General features: G+C 44.7%; 1 protein-coding gene across 4 annotated transcripts in view; it reads left to right on the top strand.

Annotated features, from left to right (window-relative positions):
• LOC141114274 (NXPE family member 1-like) overlaps positions 1–19989 on the top strand; it is a 236313-nt gene extending 216324 nt beyond the window's left edge. For all 4 annotated transcript variants that reach the window (XM_073607866.1, XM_073607863.1, XM_073607865.1 and 1 more), the window contains exons 5-7: positions 9869–9930; positions 11469–11687; positions 13000–19989. In XM_073607866.1, the coding sequence (XP_073463967.1) occupies positions 9869–9930; positions 11469–11687; positions 13000–13538 (820 nt within the window). In that variant the 3' untranslated portion in view covers positions 13539–19989. The remainder of the gene's footprint in view (positions 1–9868; positions 9931–11468; positions 11688–12999) is intronic.
• Positions 19990–21171: the final 1182 nt, after the last annotated feature.

The following is a 21171-nucleotide window of genomic DNA, read 5'->3' as shown; positions in this document are numbered from 1 at the left end:
CCACTAAGCAGACCAACTCAAGCACGCATGGCATCTATTTGCCTGAGTGCTTGCGTAGCCCCTTGAACGCCTACTGTGCACTGCTAGTTCAGAGGACAAATCTGCAGAGGAAGAGGCCATAGAGGAAGAAGAAAAGGAGGGGGGTGGAGGAGAGAGCTGTGGCAGAATCGCCACTACTAGCGTTTTGGAGGTGTGGTGGTGGAACAAGCTCCAACAATACTTTGACCCTGTCCTGCATGCTTCCCAGCTGCCAGCAGAGTTACCCAGTGTACCGGAAAGAAAGGTAATGTCCCTGTCCATGCCTGCTGGACCATGAGTCAGCGATAATATGCACCTTACTGCTGACCGCCCTGTCCAATGAGGTCAAGACATTGCCTTCCACATGCTGGTAGAGAGCTGGAATGGCCTTCTGTGAAAAGAAATGGCATTTGGGAACCTGCCACTGAGGTACTGCACATTCCACAAATTCATGAAAGGGGGCAGAGTCTACCAGCTGAAAAGGCAGCAGTTGTAGTGCTAGCAATTTGGCCAAGCTAGCATTCAGACGCTGAGCATGTGGATGGCTGGGACCGAATTTCTTTTGACGGTTTAGCAACTGGGGTAGGGAAATTTGCCTGCTAAAATCGGATGTTGGTGTACCACTAGCAGATTGGCTGCAAGTACTCGGTACACTTATTTCTATACCTTCATTCCATTCCTCTCAGTGCGGGTTTCTGAGAGGACTGGAGGTATAGTGGGGTTGGAGATCCCAGCTGATGAGGAGCAAGGAGAGGTCCACCTTGTTCTTTGATGTGGGTCTTTTAAGTGCTGTTGCCAATGGACTGCAAGGGAGGTCATCATATGTCTGGTCAAGCATGTGGTGCCCAAGCGGCTGCTGTTTTGGCCACGCTTGATACGCTTCAGACATATGGTGCAAACAGCAACGGTGCGATCTGCTGCACATGTGTCAAAAAAGCCCACACCAAAGAACTTTTCAAAATATGCAGGGAGTCAGTAGCACCCTGCACCTGCTTAGCTCTGCGGTGTGAAGCAATAGGGTGGCTGCTCTTAAGCTGCCCCCTGGAGGGCATCCTGCCTCATTGGAGATGTGCCGCCTCCTCCTCCTCTCTTCTATCAGGCACCCAAGTAGCGTCAGTGACCTCATCATCCCCTCCCTCCTCGTCACTGGAGCAAACTTGGCAGTATGCTGCAGCTGAGGGAACATGACTGCCAGTTTCTTTAACTTCTTGGGCACCCCCTCTCTCTAGGCTCACGTTACTCCCTTCCTCAACACGGGTACCATCATCGGAGCCTTCAAATCGCTGCACATCCTCCTGCAGCATGTACCCGACACTGTGGTCGAATTGTTCGGGGGACTCCTCCGTGCATGATGGTGGGACTAGGGAAGGAGTGACTGTTGACATGAAGCCAATGGAATAGGCCCCTTTGGCAGCTGCATTGGTAGGCAAACTACTCTGAGCCTGGGTGACAGGATGAGGAGGATGAGGACTGCTTTGTTATCCATTCCACCAACTCTTCTGCATGTTGTGGCTCAATAACATGGCCAGCTCCACAAAGGACAAGTGTGCCCCACAGCCACATGCTGAGGATGCACCGTGTCCATGACCAGTACTGTCAACTGTAGACACACAGCCTGCTTGCCCTCTTTTAGTGGCCTGTGAGTGTCTGTCTCTCCTTGGTGGCCTTCCGGACATGCTGTAAATTTTGTTTATCAAAACCACACTACACTGTATTGTGTACTGTGTACACCACCAGAAAAGTAGTAGCAACTGCACTATGGGTGCACGGTACTGTGTACACCAACAGAAGTGTAATAACAACTATGGGTGTATTGTATGTATTGTGTACTGTGTACACCACCAGAAAAGTAGAAGCAACTGCACTATGGGTGCACGGTGCTGTGTACACCAACAGAAGTGTAATAACAACTATGGGTGTACTGTATTGTGTACACCACCAGAAAAGTAGTAGCAACTGCACTATGGGTACACGGTACTGTGTACACCGCCTGAAGTATATTAGAAAAAGTACACCAGGAATGGCCTGCAGTCAGATATAGCTAAACTGGATACAGTAGAAATATATATATATATATATATATATATATATATATATATATATATATATATATATATATATATATATATATATATATATATATATATATATATATTTATTTATTATCTCACAAAAGTGAGTACACCTCTCACATTTTTGTAAATATTTTATTATATCTTTTCGTGTGACAACACTGAAGAAATGACACTTGGCTACAATGTAAAGTAGTGAGTGTACAGCTTGTATAACAGTGTAAATTTGCTGTCCCCTGAAAATAACTCAACACACAGCCATTAATGTCTAACAAAACATGTCTGGCAACAAAAGTGAGTACACCCCTAAGTGAAAATGTCCAAATTGGGCCCAAAGTGTCAATATTTTGTGTGGCCATCATCATTTTCCAGCACTGCCTTAAGCCTCTTGGGCATGGAGTTCACCAGAGCATCACAGGTTGCCACTGGAGTCCTCTTCCACTCCTCCATGACACCATCACTGAGCTGGTGGATGTTAGAGACCTTGCGCTCCTACACCTTCCGTTTTGAGGATGCCCCACAGATGCCCAATAGGGTTTAGGTCTGGTCTTGGTCAGGCTATCACCTTTACCCTCAGCTTCTTTATTAAAGCATTGGTTGTCTTAGAGGAGTGTTTGGGGTCGTTATCATGTTGGAGTACTGCCTTGCAGCCCAGTCTCCGAAGGGAGGGGATCATGCTCTGCTTCAGTATGTCACAGTACATGTTGGCATTCATGGTTCCCTCAAGGAAGTGTAGCTCCCCAGTGCCGACAGCACTCATGCAGCCCCAGACCATGACACTCCCACCACCATGCTTGAGGCAAGACACACTTATCTTTGTACTCCTCACCTGGTTGACGCCACACACGTTTGACACCATCTGAACCAAATAAGTTTACCTTGGTCTCTTCAGACCACAGGACATGGTTCCAGTAATCCATGTCCTTAGTCTGCTTGTCTTCAGCAAACTGTTTGCGAGCACTGACAGGCTGACCCCCCCACCCTTCAACCTCTGCAGCAATGCTGCCAGCACTCAAACGTCTATTTCCTAAAGACAACCTCTGGATATGACGCTGAGCATGTGCACTCAACATCTTTGGTTGACCATGGCGAGGCCTATTCTGAGTGGAACCTGTCCTGTTAAACCACTGTATGGTCTTGGCCACCATGCTGCAGCTCAGTTTCAGGGTCTTGACAATCTTCTTATAGCCTAGGCCATCTTTATGTACAGAGCAACAATTCTTTTTTTTCAGATCCTCAGAGTTCCATGAGGTGCCATGTTGAACTTCCAGTGACCAGTATGGGAGATTGAGAGCGAAAACACCAAATTTAACACACCTGCTCCCCATTCACACCTGAGACCTTGTAACACTAATGAGTCACATGACACCGGGAAGGGAAAATGGCTAATTGGGCCCAATTTGGACATTTTCACTTAAGGGTGTACTCAATTTTGTTGCCAGCAGTTTAGACATTAATGGCTGTGTGTTGAGTTATTTTGAGGGGACAGCAAATTTACACTGTTATACAAGCTGTACACTCACATGTATATGTGTGTGTGTGTGTGTGTGTGTATGTATATATGTGTATGTGTGTGTGTGTGTGTATATATATATATATATATATATATATATATATATGTATATATATATATATATATATATATATATATATATATATATATATATATATATATATATATATATATATAATTACACCGCAGCTAACTAAATAACCTGCCTGCTCAATCTAATTGACACTCTCTCTTCCTCCACGGCAACAACACATTACACAGGGCCGAAGTGCAGACTGCCTTATATAGTGTGGGGCGTGGACTTAGTCCCCCTGAGCCATGATTGGCCAAAGGCACCCTGCCTTTGGCCAATCATGGCTCTCTTAGCTGAGGGCGCTGGGATTGGCCAAAGCATGCAGGTTGTGGTGCATGCTTTGGCCAATCATCATACAGCAATGCACTGCGCTCCCGCAGTGCATCATGGGGCGTTATGCGGCGCTCGGATTTTGCGTGAATGCCCCATAATGTTCGGTTTTCGACGAACGGCCGAACAGCCAGTGTTCGAGTCGAACTTATGTTCGACCCGAACATAAAGCTCATCCCGAATAGTCGCCAAGAAAATAATTGGTAACACACTGTTTCCAGCAGTCAGAGGTCAAGAAAAGTTTTCAAAATCTACAGGCAACTTACTTCATGTTTCCTGCTAGGCTCCGTATCCTGGCCAGGGGGCAAGCCCAATTTTTTGATTCCGCCATGTAGGCCTCTGACTGGCTGGATGCCAATGAACATATGCTTCGCCAAGCTAGAAGAGATGCGGAAGAGGTAGACTGAGGCACACTTTTGGGCTTCATTGCAAGTTTACCGTCACCCACGGGGCCAACGGCTGTCCTGTTACAATGCCCTCAAGAATTCTGAAAATCTGGCTGGGAGACTGTTATCCTGTCTGCACAGTGAGCAAGAATTCTCTACACGATTGGTCTATCGTTGGATTACAAAATAGGAACGAGATTGCTAGTTCTTGGTTTGATGTTCTTACGATTGTTCGGCTGGGGAATTTTGCCTGACCTCAAGCTGTTACTTCAAGTGAAGCCTGTTGCTTCTTACTGATCTGGTGCGTCACCCAACTGCAGGATCCTAGAGGAGAGCTTCCGATCCCGGGGAGCAACTCTATCTCCTTGTGGGGATACAAGCACCAAAGTTTGTCATCTGTTACTGTGTGTTCAAGTTCAGTTTAAGTGCACTTATGGTTCCAACATTATTTGCCCGAAGTCTCACCACCATGTTAGCCCTTTGTGGAGATACTCTGTCCCCCCAGTGTCACCTTACCCTCGGGGCCTACCCAGGCCTTTTGTTCTATATTTGCTGGGCTGAGCTTACGATGACTGTGCTGTTTTTGACTCGTTGACTTGTCTGACCCAGTTTACAATTTCTGTTCTATTAATTAGGAATGATGACTGTCCCTGTAATATCTTGGAACGTTAGGGGCATCCGAGACCCCCTTAAGCATACCATGGTATCCACTTCTCTCCGCAAGCACCTACCTGCCATATGTGCATTGCAGGAGACTCACTTGGTACCGGAGACACTGTCATGCCTGCAGTTCTCTTGGGTGGGCTTGGCGTATCATTCTACTCATACCTCCTACTCCAGGAGGGTGAGCGTTCTCCTACACTGATCCCTGGATTTTCAGCTATTTGACAAACTGATTGACCCTGAGGGGAGATATGTGATTTTGCTATGTAGAATATTTCTAGTTAAATGTATTTTTGCAGCGGTATATATACCGCCTCCTTTCAACTCTTTTGTGCTAAGAACTCTCTTGATGTACCAGCTGGGCAGCCCTGACATCCCCCTCATATTAGTTGGTGATTTTAATGGCTATCTAGATCCTGTACTAGACAAACACCCCCCCCCCCCCCAATAATGGGGGCCAAACACCCTCACACTACATTACAGAAATTTATAGAAGAAATAGGTTGGATAGGCCCATGGCAGTGCCGCAACCCATTCCAGAAGCAATTCTCATGCTTCTCTGTTCCATTTGTCCCTGTCTAGAATAGATCTGTGCCTCTGCACCCCGGCTGCCTCGCTTTTCGTCCAGGACGTACAATACCTAGTAAGAGGCCTACCTCGATGCTCCCGAGAGCTCCATGGAAGCTTAATGCCTTCTGGCTAAATCTCTTCCCCTCTCACAATAGAATTACTGACGAGATTTCTACATACTGACAGAACAATAAGGAACACCCTAATCCCCTAGTCATGTGGGATGCCTTTAAGGCATTCCTGAGAGGCTTATTCATGACTGCGGTCAATGCCATTAAACACAATACTCCGGTACAGAGGGAGCAGGCTGCGCAGCTGGTTCGTCGATTGGAGGCAGAGTTTATTGCTGACTCGTCTGATGCCACTAAAGGAGTCCTGGATAGCCGCTCAAGTGGCAGTGGACCACTTGGCGACATCCTCGGCAGATAAGAAGCGCTTCTTCAGTAGGGAGGGCTTTTTATGAGGAGGGGGAGTAGACGGGTAGGCTGTTAGCCAAAATTGTACAATCAAACCAGACCTTCCCAGCTATAGGGGCTTTGCGTAACCATCAGGGAAGGGTGGTGAATGAGCCGACTATCATTATGCAGGAACTGGTGGAGTTTTACTCAGATTTGTACCGCTCTAAGCAAAATTACACCCCAGAGGAACTGCTGGATTTCCTGCACGGGATCGAGCTACCCTGTCAGCCTCTCAGAAGCAGCTATTGGATTCCCCCCATAACCGAAGAAGAGTTGCAATGTGCAGTCAACTTCATCCCTAACTCCAAGGCTCCCAGGGATGATGGGCTCCCAGTAGAGGCTTTTAAGCAGTACGGGGGAGGTAATACTACCCCACCTTCTCAAGGTATTTAATGCAGCCAGGGGGAGTGAGACTCTCCCTACCTCCATAACTAAAGCTAACATTGTTCTCCTACTTAAACCCAGAAAAGATCCACTAGACCCGAGCTCGTACAGGCCCATATCCCTTTTACAGGTGGATATTAAGATTCTGGCCAAAGTTCTGGCCATGAGACTTAATAAAGCAATATCTTCAATTATCCATCCAGACCAATTGGGATTTATACCCGAGAGGTCTACTGCGATTAATTTGCGTAGGTTTTTCCTCAATATACATACCAAGCAGATAATATGGAAGACGGGGCCCTTCTGTCGCCCATGATTGCATAGAATGGCAATACTTGTGGGCCACCATGAACAAGTTTGGGTTTGGTCCCACCTTCCTATCCTGGGTAAAATTATTATACAGCTCCCCCACAGGCGGCCATTAGAGAGGCAGGGCGTGTATCCATGCATTTTCCTTTAGGGCTGTCCTTTATCCCCTCTTTTGTTTGCCATCGCCATTGAGCCACTGGCTGCCTTGATCCATTCCAACCCCTTAATTTGTGGCTTCAAGTATGACAAGATACATGAAAAACTCATGCTCTATGCTGATGACACCATGCTACTTTTAGGGGACACGTCTGAATTCCTGAGAGAAGCTATGACTATGTTCCAAGCTTAAAATGTCACTGGTGGGAAGAGTGAACCTCATAAAAAAAATGTTTTTTATGCCACAGCTCCTCTACATCCTGCAAAATACCCCCATGGTTGTCCTACTTAAAACTTTTCACATCATAAACTCATTGTTCCACTCCTTTATTTGGCTCAATAAACCTCCGAGGGTCAAGCTCGAGCAACTGCAAAAACCAAAAGAGAGTGGGGGTTTGGCCTTGCCCAACCCTTGGCTTTATTACTTGGCAGCTCAGCTGCAACACATAGCATGGGCTTTGGTCATGGAGTCAGCCAATGTAGGGGGGACAGTGGACCCAACCACGGCTCTGGTGCACCATGTCACAGGGATGCACAGTGTGGCCACGGATTTAGAGGAACTGGCCTATGCTAAATCCACCAAGATTTTTCCCACCTGTGTGTTAATGCAGAAGGTGTGGAACAAAGCCAGACAGCTGCAAAATGTTACAGGTTTCACAGGTCATAGTCCTATTTGGGACAATGGGCATTATAAGGAGCTGCAATCCTTGCAGTGTGGTGCGAGATGGAAGCGGTATGGGGTTACACACCTGGTACACATCTTCTCCAGCGGCAAACTGCACTCCTTTCCATCTTTGCAGACTAAATTCAACCCCCCGCAATCAATGTATTTACCATACCTACAATTACATCATGCTGTCTGGGCACAATCAGAGGGGTCCCAGTGGGTCCTATCCTCGGCTCCCATCTTTCATTATATGACAGAGGTTTCTCACTTTAAGGGATTTATCTCCTGGTGTTACGCCATGCTTACGTCCACACACTTGAAGGGCTTTCCGACTAACGTGGCACCCCTATGGGAGCGTGAAATGGGCTCATTTGAAGACGATCGGTGGGAGGAGGCCCTACAGGCGGTTCAGCTGTGTTCTCTCAACGTGACCGTGTCTATCCCAGCTGTACATAGTATTGCAGGTACATTTTACCCCTGCAAGGCTGTGTAGGATGGGTCTGAGCGATATCTCGGAGTGTACTAGGTGTTCCAGAGACCATGGTGACCTTATACATCTATTGTGGCGCTGCCCCAAGCTCCATCTATATTAGTTGGGAGTTGTAGCTACCAATCATAAGGTGTTTCAGGTCCTCATCCCGATGGATCCTAAGCCCTGTATATTGGTTATTCTAGAGGAATTGAGGAATTTCCTAAACAGGAAAGCCTAGGCCAAAAACCCAGAAGTGCTGCCTTGCAGCACAAAAACTAACAAAATGGTAAAAATTATAATACATTTTTTAGCATTTGTATAAAAGGGAGGGGTAAGGAACAAAATGGAAAATCCTGTTTTAATGAGCTAAGTTCCGCTTTAATGTTGCTACAGTATATCCTAAAACAAGGATGTCTCTTGTGCAATCTTTTTATTAAGAAACATTGGCAAGTTACAGTGTAGTGTATGCAGCATCAATGATATTTAAAGATGAGTGTACTGTTTGGTTACTGTTTTTTACATACACTATATTACCAAAAGTATTGAGACACCTGCCTTTACATGCACAGGAACTTTAATAGCATCCCAATCTTAGTCCATAGGGTTCAATATTGAGTTGGTCTACCCTTTGCAGCTATAACAGCTTCAACTCTTTTGGGAAGGTTGTCCACAAGGTTTAGGAGTGTGTCTATGGGAATGTTTGATCATTCTTCCAGAAGCGCATTTGTGAGGTCAGGCACTGATGTTGGCGAGAAGGCCTGGCTTGTAGTCTCCGCTCTAATTCATTCCAAAGGTGTTCTATTGGGTGTACTATAAGGACTCTGTCAAGTTCCTTCACTTCCTTCACTCCAGACTGGCTCATCCATGTTTTTATGGACCTTGTTTGTGCACTGGTGTGCAGTCATGTTGGAACAGGAAGGGGCCATCCCCAAAGTGTCCCCACAAAGTTGGGAGCATGAAATTGTCCAAAATGTCTTGGGATGCTGACGCCTTAAGAGTTCCCTTCAATGGAGCTAAGGGCCCAACCCATGAAAAACAACCCCACACCATAACCCCTTTTTCACCAAATGATTTGGACCAGTGCACAAAGCAAGGTCCATAAAGACATGGTTGAGTGAGTTTTGTGTGGAGAAACTTGACTGGCTTGCACAAAGCTGATTGGACAGTCACTCTGTCTACAGATCACTCTCGGCCTTAAGCCTTAAGCCACGTATACATGGGCCGAGTGCCGGGAGACATCGGGCAGTTCAATAAAAAAACGGCTGACATTCGGCCCATTTATATGTCAGTCTGTCCTACAGAAGTTTGGCCGGCTATTGTCGGATGAGCATGCTGGAAAAGCAGCAGCCGAATGGCTCCCGATCAGTGCTCTCAGCCAATGTCAGAGAGTGCTGATTGGAGTGTTCTGGCAGGGAGTTCCCCTGTCAGAACACGACAGCTCAGCAGGGGAGATTGCTGTACTAACTGCGGATAGTTAGTACAGTGGCTCCGAACGGAGCTGTCAGTTTATTTTCGTTCAACCAACTGAGTTGAATGAAAAAAAAAAATGGTAGCGTGTACCAGACATTAAAGTGGTAGGCAGATGAATGGGGAAGGGCAGGTTGTCACAAGCTCTTGTCCTAGACATCCTGGGTACTTAAATTCTAAAAAAAAAAAAATGACGTGCTGGTTCAAAAACAATTTCCTTTATGTAGAAAAAGTAATACTACTATCTTGTATATTGCACAAAGGAAAAAAAATATTCCTCTGAATTATGGTGAATTCCAATAAAGTACAATATTAATCTTTTTTTCCCAGGGAAAATATTGCTATTGAAATCCACAAAAACTTTGAATCCATTGATGTGTATTCTTGTACAGGTAAGTAATCTCTCAGTTTTTTACATATCTTTGAAATTACCTTTTTAATAATTGCATTTGGCTCCAGGGGACTATGAATGAGCTGAACTTGCCCACATTTGGTTAAGTGAAAGCTCAAACACACATGAATGCCACCTGATGTCACAGGGATGAGGCTCTAGTGATGGAAGACAGTTGATTGGAACCTCCAACCTCCCACCTGGTGCCGCCCCAGGACTAAAACCAAAAGGGACATGGGAATTTAAACCAGGATAGTTGGCAAGTATGAGGCAGCTGCTTTGGGCTCACAACAATGACAGGGACCAGGGCAGCTGCCCCTTTTGCCCTGCCTTAATGACGGCCCTGCCTGCTGCCCAAAAAAGTGATCCGGTGGCAAACCTGCCTCCGGAACCACTTTTATGAGAAAGAGGATCACCCACTGTGTAAAAAAAAATCCCGGGGTTATGGCAGCAAGCTACTTCCATAACCACGGTATATAAAGTCAAAGTAATGATATAGATATAGATATATATATACAGTGGGCGGTCCAGAACTGGTTAACAGCATGCTTCTGCTTTTTCAGAATCCAATCACAGGCTGGGGCAGGTTTTTGACCAACCTCTACACCTCAGCTGAAGTGTAGTTGTCATGTACCTGCTAGGAGACTGGATTGACAAGGTTGGCCTCTCTTGTATCTTCAGCCCAGTCCCCACTGAAGGTAGAACAGATGGAGCTGAAGAACAGGGGAACACAAGTGCCTGCAGGTGTTAATAACAGAACTTGTGACAGGAGATGTAGACTCACAGGGTCAGGCAGGGCATCAGGTGAGAAACAGCGACAATGCAGGGAAGACAAGCCAAGGTTAAAGGGGTACTCCGCAGGAATTGCAGGTTTTGGATACGTAGTTTGTTAGAGCTCCCAGCAGGCTTAAAGCAAGAACAGACCTCAACAACTAGAGCTGGAATGAGGGACAACCAGAGCAGGCATTTAGGAACAAAATGAAACCAAACCAGAGAAAGAATCGTGGTCAGAAGAGCAGCCAGGGATAGCAACAAGAGGGTGATGATGTACAAAAGCATCAGACAGAGACCTGGTCAAGAGTAAGCTGAGGTCAAGAACAGATGAGCAGAAGCATTAACAGGATCTAAGGTCAGGTCAATAACAAGCTGGGTCAGCAGCAGGTATGATACAGGGTACAAGCAGGGCACACAGGAACAGCTGAAGACCAGTCAGCACTAAGCATGAATCTGAGCAACCTTTAATTAGGATGTCTGGCACCAATAAACACTGAGGACATGCTCCCGCGTGTGCGCACATTCCTGCACGCATGTGCACATGCATTCCGGCAAATGTGTGCATGGCTGGATACCATTCCATTGGCAACACCATACACGCCGGACGTATCACAGTAGTTTCTTGACCATAGCCTATAAAGCAGCTTTAGGGGAGTGCAGGAACTTGCTATGTTGTCTGGCAGGAGTCTGCAGAATCATAAGACTAAAAGCACATAATTACCGAATATTATACAAATATTTATTGCTTCTTTTTCATTTTCACAGAATTACCTCCCATGTCTCTAGAGCAATGCAAGATTGGGATGGTACCTTCATTTCCCAGCGGATTTGTGTTACAAAATAAATGGAGACCTGCATTCTGTCACCTCGCCAATTTCGCACGCCATGAACAAATGTACACCTGTTTTAAAGACAAAATGATACATCTCATTGGTGACTCTACTGTACATCAATGGTATCTTTATTTAGAAAAAACCTTTGAAGGTAATAATAAAATGTTATTTCATACAGCTACTCAAAAAATACACTTCTAAAAAATGTGTCACTTTAAAAAGCAGAATTGCGCAAAGTGAAGTAACCCAGAGTAGTCAAAATTGATCTTTCACTGACCTGACTTCACTAATTAGAAATCTGCTGTTTACTGTAGCTGAGTTTTTTTTTTTTTTATATCATCATTGCTTTGTGTACCCTCTTAAAGTGATTGTAATGCCGCGTACACACGAGCGGGCTTTACGGCAGACTTTGCTCGGCGGACTTTTCGACGGACTTTATGATGGACTTTCCGAATGAACGGACTTGCCTACACACAATCCACCAAAGTCCGTCGAATTCGTACGTGATTACGTATGACCGGACTAAAACAAGGAAGTTCATAGCCAGTAGCCAATAGCTGCCCTAGCGTGGCTTTTTGTCCGTCAAACTAGCATACAGATGAGTGGACTTTTCGACCGGACTCGAGTTCGACGGATAGATTTAAAACATGTTTCAAATCTAAGTCCGTCCAACTTTTGAGTAAACAAAGTCCGCTGGAGCCCACACACGATCGAATTGTCCGACGAAATCCCGTCCGCCGGGCAAAGTCTGCCGTAAAGTCCGCTCGTGTGTACACGGCATAGGGGTTTTTTTGGGGTTTTTTTTTTTTTTTTTTTTTTAAATAACAAACATGTTTTACTTACCTGCTCTGTGCAAGGGCTTTGCACAGAGTGGCCCCGATCTTCCTAGCTCCTCCTCTTCATTGAGAGCCACTTTCCATGGGGACATTCGTGCGGGCGCGCTCCAGAGTCCTGCTGCTGCGTCCATTGACACACATAGCAGGACTTGCCCTCGCCCCCCCGACTTCCGCATCACTGAATTTGATTGACAGCAGCAGGAGCCAATGGCTTCTGCTGCTATCAATCTGTCCAAAGAGGACCTGACACAGCGGCTGGTTCAGGTAAGAAAAAGGGGGGGCTCTGGGGAGCAGCTGCAGCACAGAAGGTTTTTCACCTTAACCATAGAATGCATTAAGGTGAAAAACCATGAGACATTACAACTCCTTTAATGAGTAAAGTGCTGTGATCAAGGTTTGTAAGTTGTAACGCGTGAGCCCCTGTATGTTTTTACTCACTTTTTTTATGCATCAATAAAGAAGCAACAAGGATGCTTGGAGTTGCCGGCTCTATTCTTTGTATTTATATCCTTTAATGAGTAAACCTGACAAAAAATCATCAACCTGTGCTTCGAAATTCACTGTTCTGGATACGGTCCAGTTCAGTCACAGTTTAATCCATGGCATTTTTTTTATTTTTTAAACCAGGACTGAAACATTTTGATCTGCATCGAACAGGATTGGAGTCTATGGCATTATCAGTCGATCTGCAGAGGAACATCAGGCTACAGTGGAAAAAGCACAGCCATCCATTTGTTGCAGTGAATAAATCGTACTTTGTAAAAGATGACCTCTATGTAAGTGAGCAAATAGACCAGCTGGAAGGAGGTCCGCACTATGTCGTTGTTATCTGTCTGGGACAAAACTTCAGACCTTTCCCCATCCACCTCTTCATCAAAAGAGTTATTAATGTGCGCAAGGCATTGGAACGTCTCTTCCTACGGAGTCCAGACACAAAGGTTATTATTAAAACAGAGAACACTAGAGAGATAAGTATAGATTCCGAGAGATTCAGTGACTTCCATGGCTATATTCAGCATTTTATAGTGAAGGACATCTTCAAGGATCTTCATGTTGGTGTGATCGATGCTTGGGACATGACCACAGCGTACAATACAAATAATGTTCATCCTCCAGAAAATGTTGTCCAAGACCAAATATATATGTTTTTAACATATATCTGCTAGTTTAGAGTAGTTGTTAATTGAGGTAATAGAAAATGGCAGAAAGAGATAAAGAGAAGGGCTCTGGTTACAAAACAACAATACTTGAAATGTAAATACTAAAAATATTTGGTAAAACGCTCAGGGCAGTGTTAAATTATAGTTTGGTTGGCAACAAAACTGAGAAGCAAAAAATAATGAATTTCTCCTATGATAGTCTTTGGTTTAGGGCTTTGATGCTGTAGGTAAGTGAACATAAAACCTTTGCATAAGCCTCTTTTTGGCTCTAAACTATACTTAAAGTGATATTAAAGCCTTGTTTTTTTTTGTTTAAAAATAACAAACACGTTATACTTATCTGCTCGGTGCAGTGGTTATGCACAGAGCAGCCCAGATCCTCTTATTAGGTTCCTCGCTAGCACTCCTAGCCCCTCCCTCCTGCTTATGGGGGCACCTGAGCCGAGCCGCTGCTCTGTGTGTCCATTCAGACATGGAGCCGTGGCTTGGCCCCACCCTCTTTCTCTCCTCATTGGCTCACTGACTTTGACTGCAGCAGGAGCCAATGGCGCCCACTGGTGTGTATCGGCTAATCAGGAGGGAGAGTCCTGGACAGCCACGTCTCTTGTGCAACATCGCTGGATCAAGATGGGCTCATGTAAGTATTAAGGGGGCTGCTGTACACAGAAGGTTTTTTATCTTAATGCATAGAGTTAAAAAAAAAATGTCTACCTTTTAGAACCCCTTTAATGCTAATGCAAAGACTAAGGCTTAAAGTGTAAGTTCACCTTTACAGAAAATCTGTAAGGTGACCTTACGCTAGCCCCCCAGTCCTGCTGTACCAGATTGCCACAACACCCCTGCTCTCAGACACTGAAAAGCCACTCTGGAGATTCAGAATCTCCTCTCCTCGCAGTTCTGACAGTACAGGCTAGATAGCTTCTGATTGGTCAGTGCCATGCATGTGGTGATGCTGACCAATTAGAATCCCTGTAGTCTGTACTGGCTAAGCAATATGGACATGAGATTAAAGTGGGAGTAAACTTCCATGGTTGATTATTATTTATAGGTAAGCCTATAATAAGACTTACCTATAGCTACAATAAATATCTCCTAAATGTGCATGGTTTAGGAGATATTTACTTGTGAAGCCGCCGGTGACATCACCAGTGCATGCGCTCTGAAGGAACGGCATTCCCGTGCTGTTCCTTCAGAGTCCTGTGCTGTGAACAGCGACTCCCATGCGTATGCGCGGGAGTGACATCATCGCAGCTCATCCAGTCAAAGGACTGGAGCCCACCAACCCGGAAGGAAAACTGAGTGAAGATGGAAGCCCTGCCAGTGGTGACAGGTCACCGCTGGAGGGCTTAGTTTTAAGCTAAGTTTCACATAATGTGCTAGTATGCGATGCATACTAGCACATTGTAACTTTGCCTTGCAGTTTTTTTTCTTTTAAAAAGCCGGCAGTTTACTACCACTTGAAGCCACATGGATGAAGGACCTGTGAAGCAACTTCTGACAGCCTGGGATCATGGCAATCTGGTAGAGCAGGACCGGGTGGGATGGGGGGGGGGTCCATTGTAAGGTCACCTTACAGATTTTCTGGCCCCTGTCAAGAATGCCCACTATCACCCCTCATCTTTGCCTAAGTAATTGTGCCCCTTGCCCAAGCCATCTGCTCTAACCCCCTGGAATCACAGTGGCACAAACGTCACATAAAATTGGCCTATATGCTGATATTATCATCTCGATTTCAGACCCCCTGAACTCACTTCCTCACCTTTTCTCTGAAGTCTCCATGTACAAATTAAATTGTTCCAAGTTCTCCATGCTGGGGATCTCTTTACCAATCTCGCTACAGAATGAAATCACCAAAATAGCCCCCTTTTCCTGGGCTCCAAACTCCTCCATGACATATTTAGGCATCCAGCTTACTTCCCCCTCTACTATGTTACTACGTTCAAACCCTACTATTTTATTCCAGAAACTTCAGCACATATGTACATTCATGTCCCCCCTCAAGGCCTCATGGGCAGGGTGTATTGCCCTGTCTAAAATGTTCCTTCTACCACACTTTTTGTATTTATTTAGGACTCTTCCAATACCCATGCTACACTTGGACTTGTCTAAAATTCAATGTATACTCAACAATTTTATTTGGCAGGGCGTAAGCCCTGTTTGAAGTCCTCCATGCTTAGCGAGCCTAGAACCTCAGCAGAACTGGGAGCTCCTAATGTCAGCTTTATTCTTAAGCGACTCTATTGGATAAAGCCAAACATTGGTGGACTGCTCACCCCAATACTCCCTGGCTTCAGACTGAAACATTAGCACTCTCACAAGATCTAACTCTACCTCTCCCAGCAATCTGGTTATCTTACCACCTACCTGGTCCTATCTACCAACTATTAATGCAACCATCAAAGTATGGAAGGCGCTACAACAAACCTCCGCAAGTCTCCATACTCAAGCACTACAACCTCTTTACAAGTTGGGGATCTATTCCACCCTCATGGTCTCAAAGCCTTCTAACATCTATCAGATACCTACCACTTACCAACCAAGGACTTTTATATCAACCTACGAGTCCGCCACATATTATCCTCAGTGTCTCTGATCACTAATACAAAAACAAAGGACATGCTCTTGTTATACAACTCACCAGCAACTAAAACAAAAGGGATCTCCCATATCTATGATTTGTTATCCTGTTCTGACCCGAAAACGAAAACCCTTCCCGGTGAACTTCTGGGAAGCAATCCTTCAAAATTGACATGCCCCTTAACATTTGGTATCAAGCTCTATGAACTCCTTCTCTTTTTTCCAGGAATGTCTCGCACTGGGAGACAGTAGTGAAAATGTATTACCAGTGGTACTACACGCCAAGTAAATTAGCCCGCATAGACCCATCCCATTCCCCAAAATGCTGGAGGAACTGTGACGTTGATGGCAACACGTTCCATATATGGTGGGAATGCCCTCACTCACAAAGCTTCCTTCTGGAAGAGTGTCGCTAATCTACTACAAGACATTCCTGGTATCTCATGTGTACTAATGCCTCAAGTAGCTCTCTTTGGTCTAGGCCTATTCTCATGGCGTCTAAATTTCACGCTATTGTTACACATATTTTGATTGCAGCCTGTTAAGCAGTAGTGCGCTCTTGGAAAAACTCCATTCCCCCACCACTTTCCACTGTTATCTTATCGTTTAACGACCACTGCCACATGGAATTTCTCTTTGCCAAAATGCATTTACCAATGAGCAACTTCACCAAACTTTGACTCCCCTGGTTGTTTGATACCAGAAGCATCCCACTCCCACTCTGACATCTGCTTAACAGGATACACCTGTGTGTGGATAACCGGCATTCCCCATAAGTGACGTGTCATGCGACCATACCACTTCTAGACCAAACTTAGCCGCCATTCCTAATACACTTGGTTAGGTTCATTATAAGCCACGTTATCCTGTATGTGGGAGTTGTGTCCTTTTTCTTTCTCTACTTTCCTCCTTCTGCCCTTCCTCTTTTCTCCCCCCACTTCAGACACTGCTTCTCCCCTGAGAAGCAGTGTCCATGTTGACCACCTATGTGCTTCCTCAAACACTCTTGACTATGAATGTAATCATCAAGATGTACAGTATCTCACAAAAGTGAGTACACCCCTCACATTTTTGTAAAAAATTTATTACATCTTTTCATGTGACAACACTGAATAAATACTAAGATAAATACTAAATAAGATACTTTTCTGCAATGTAAAGCAGTGGGTGTACAGCTTGTATAACAGTGTAAATTTGCTGTCCCCTCAAAATAACTCAACATACAGCCATTAATGTCTAAACCGCTGGCAACAAAAGTGAGTACGCCCCTATGTGAAAATGTCCAAATTGGGCCCAAAGTGTCAATATTTTGTGTGGCCACCATTACTTTCCAGCACTGCCTTAACCCTCTTGGGCATGAAGTTCATCAGAGCTTCACAGGTTGCCACTAAAGTCCTCTTCCACTCCTCCATGATGACATCACGGAGCTGGTGGATGTTAGAGACCTTGCATTCCTCCACCTTCCGTTTGAGAATGCCCCACAGATGCTCAATAGGGTTTAGGTCTAAAGACATGCTTGGCCAGTCCATCACCTTTACCCTCAGCTGCTTTAGCAAGGCAGTGGTCATCTTGGAGGTGTGTTTGGGGTTGTTATCATGTTGGAATACTGCCCTGCAGCCCAGTCTCCGAAGGGAGGGGATCATGCTCTGCTTCAGTATGTCACAGTACATGTTGGCATTCATGGTTCCCGCAATCAACTGTAGCTCCCCAGTGCCGGTAGCACTCATGCAGCCCCAGAGCATGACACTCCCACTGCCATGCTTGACTGTAGGCAAGACACACTTGTCTTTGTACTCCTCACCTGGTTGCCGCCACACATGCTTGACCATCTGAACCAAATAAGTTTATCTTGGTCTCATCAGACCACAAGACATGGTTCCAGTAATCCATGTCCTCATTCTGCTTGTCTTCAGCGAACTGTTTGCGGGCTTTCTTGTCTCATCTTTAGAATAGGCTTCCTTCTGGGATGACAGCCATGCAGACCAATTTGATGCAGTGTGCGGTGTATGGTCTAAAGCACTGACAGGCTGACCCCCACCCCTTCAACCTCTGCAGCAATGCTGGCAGCACTCATATGTCTATTTCTCAAAGATAACCTCTGGATATGACGCTGAGCACGTGCACTCAACTTCTTTGATCGACCAAATTCGAGGCCTGTTCTGAGTGAAACCTGTCAAAGCATTGACAGGTTCCACTCAGTGGCCAAGACCATAAACCGATTATGGTCTTGGCCACTGTGCTGCAGCTCAGTTTACGGGTCTTGGCAATCTTCTTATAGCCTAGCCCATCTTCATGTAGGGCAACAATTCTTTTTTCAGATCTTCAAAGAGATCTTTGCCATGAGGTGCCAAGTTGAACTTCCAGTGACCATTATGAGAGAGTGGGAGCGATAACAACACCAAATTTAACACGCCTACTCCCCATTCACACCTGAGACCTTGTAACATTAATGAGTCACATGACATCGGGGAGGGAAAATGGCTAATTGGGCCCAAAGTAGACATTTTCACTTAGGGGTGTACTCACTTTTGTTGCCAGCGGTTTAGACATTGAGGCTCAGTACACACTGCATGCCGATGTGGTTCGCAGCAGGGATCCTGTGTGTCCTGGTTCACTGTTTCAGGTCCGAGTTCAGCCTGAATTTTGGGCTGAATTCGGACCTGAAACGGACCAAAAGACGCACAGGGCTCCTGTGCAATTTTGCACTGGAGCCGCATCGGAGATATGTGAACTGGCTCCATAGAGCAATAGCAATCTCCTGCTATTGCGAATTGGATGTGAGGTTCCCGCATCCAATTCGCAATAGTGTGAACCTGACCTAATGGCTGTGTGTTGAGTTATTTTGAGGGGACAGCAAATTTACACTGTTATACAAGCTGTACACTCACTGCTTTACATTGTAGCAAAGTGTCATTACTTCCGTGTTGTCACATGAAAAGATATAATAAAATATTTACAAAAATGTGAGGGGTGTACTAACTTTTGTGAAATACAGTAACTCTACACCCATTTTCATGTAGGATGTATACTCTTTCATTGAGGGGAGGACTTCCCTCTTCTCCTTTGTTATGATTTTTTTTGTAAATGTGAACTTTTTTTTTCCACAATAAAAGGGTGATTATTAAAAAAAAAAATGCAATGCAATTCCTTTACATAACATGTCTGGGGAATGTCAATATCTAGTCTGAGGTGGCACATCATTCTGTACCGGACAACGATCCTAGATGAGGGTCTGATATAGATACTATGGGGGTCCCCACAAAAAAGAGAGTGGGGTTCCCTCTCAAAATGCATGTCAGATCTTTAGTTTTGATGAAAAAAAAAATGCATGGGGTCCCCCTAAATTCCAGAAAAAAGGGTACTGTATATGACATTTGGCTTCTACCGAACAAGCAAAAAGTCCAGTATATGAACTAATGCCTGTGTTCCGACCGATCTGAGAGCTCATCCTTAGCCTAAAGCTTTTGTGTTATTCATTACCTATGAAACCATTTTTCTTATTATAGAAGATGGGGTTTGAATACTTTGTGTTGCTTCAGGAGACAAAGCTTGAAGCAAATACCCTGATGTAGGGGCCACTGTAATTGCAAGAAGACACATTGATTATACACCCCTACAAATAAATATATCGGTGATGAAGGATGACCTGCCTTCTCTTTGGTTGCCTTCGAAAATGCCCGGAGGAGTGAAACACATCAGCCAGACGGGATCTTTGTGATGTCATCAGGCTGGGAGAAGCCAGACGCCATCTTACTTGGTCCAATTATTGCTATTGTGTTTATGAATGCTTTGATTTGACACTTATATTTGTTTCTGCAAATTGTGAATGCTGTTTCTTTTTTTTAGCCTTGTAATAAATACTACTGGCAATATTACCCTATTAGATTTGTGTTGCACATGTTTTGCACATTTTTTGAGCCACCTACGCAAGAGCTGTGGAGCATTGAGATGAGACCAGGGTGCTGCTGACATGTTGCTTGGGATACAAAAGCGCTGTTGACCACCTTGAGTTTTAAAGGGGTCCATTGCATCAGGTGAGGTGACAGCTAATTGGGCACATGGGTGATACTTTGGTGGTGTTGAATTGTGGAAGATTTCAGACAGTGTGAAAGGATTTTTTTTTCTATACTGTGTATATATATTGTGCTTTATAGACACTAATTAAAAATGGGTCTGTGTTTGGGACTGTCTTTAAAGTTTATGGACACTTATTAAACCTGTATTGTTTATGGGACTCTCTTTCATGATTCAGATCTGTTTATTGCAGGATATATACTACTGTGTGATTTGATAATACTCACATTTTTAGTAATAATTTGGTGTTAAGGAGCGCTTCATTGTTATTGTAACATTTATATTGTGATGGAACTGTCCAGTACCCAGCTTGAGTGCCTCCGTAAAGATATAGCTTGTTCCAGTCTAGACCCAGGAACCAGGTGCTCTGTTACTGGAACCAACTTTATTGTAAAACCACACAGAATATATAGCACACCAGATCAGGTGAGCCTAATTACATTATCGTATGCAAAGGAAACTATATACAGGAATATAATTAACATTCCTAAGAAACAGCCATAAACAGTATGCTAATCCACCTCTAGCAACTAATAGCTGACAGTGATCGAATACAAGGTAAAGTGGTCAAAACAATCACATCTCCAAGAGATGAGCAGACAGACAGAAACAATAGGTGACTCAATTAACAATGGGAATGCACACCAAGGAGGCACACAATGGGAGAGACACAAACTTTTGTAATCTGTCCACTAGACAAGTCATTAGAAGACAAACAATGTCCCAGCAGTGTGATACAGTGGAATTAATTTATCTTCATAAATTTTTTTGGGGGTATTATTTATAAATATTTCTGTCCCAAGTGAAGCTTCTCCAACTCAGTCTGCAGGAGGGCCATCATATTCCTTCTGACCATTAACCTGTACAAGAATACACCTTTCCACCAACTCCAGAAGGGAAGCTTTATTGTCCTTATTCAGAGAATTAATCCAAGCCTCACTCTCAGCCTTCATCATGTGGCCGTCCACAATTAAAGAATGATCTGCTC

Source organism: Aquarana catesbeiana, linkage group LG12, assembly GCF_042186555.1.
Source record: "Aquarana catesbeiana isolate 2022-GZ linkage group LG12, ASM4218655v1, whole genome shotgun sequence".
Lineage (NCBI taxonomy): Eukaryota > Metazoa > Chordata > Amphibia > Anura > Ranidae > Aquarana > Aquarana catesbeiana.
Note: the sequence above shows the minus strand (reverse complement) of the source record. Positions and strands in the feature narration are given on the sequence as shown.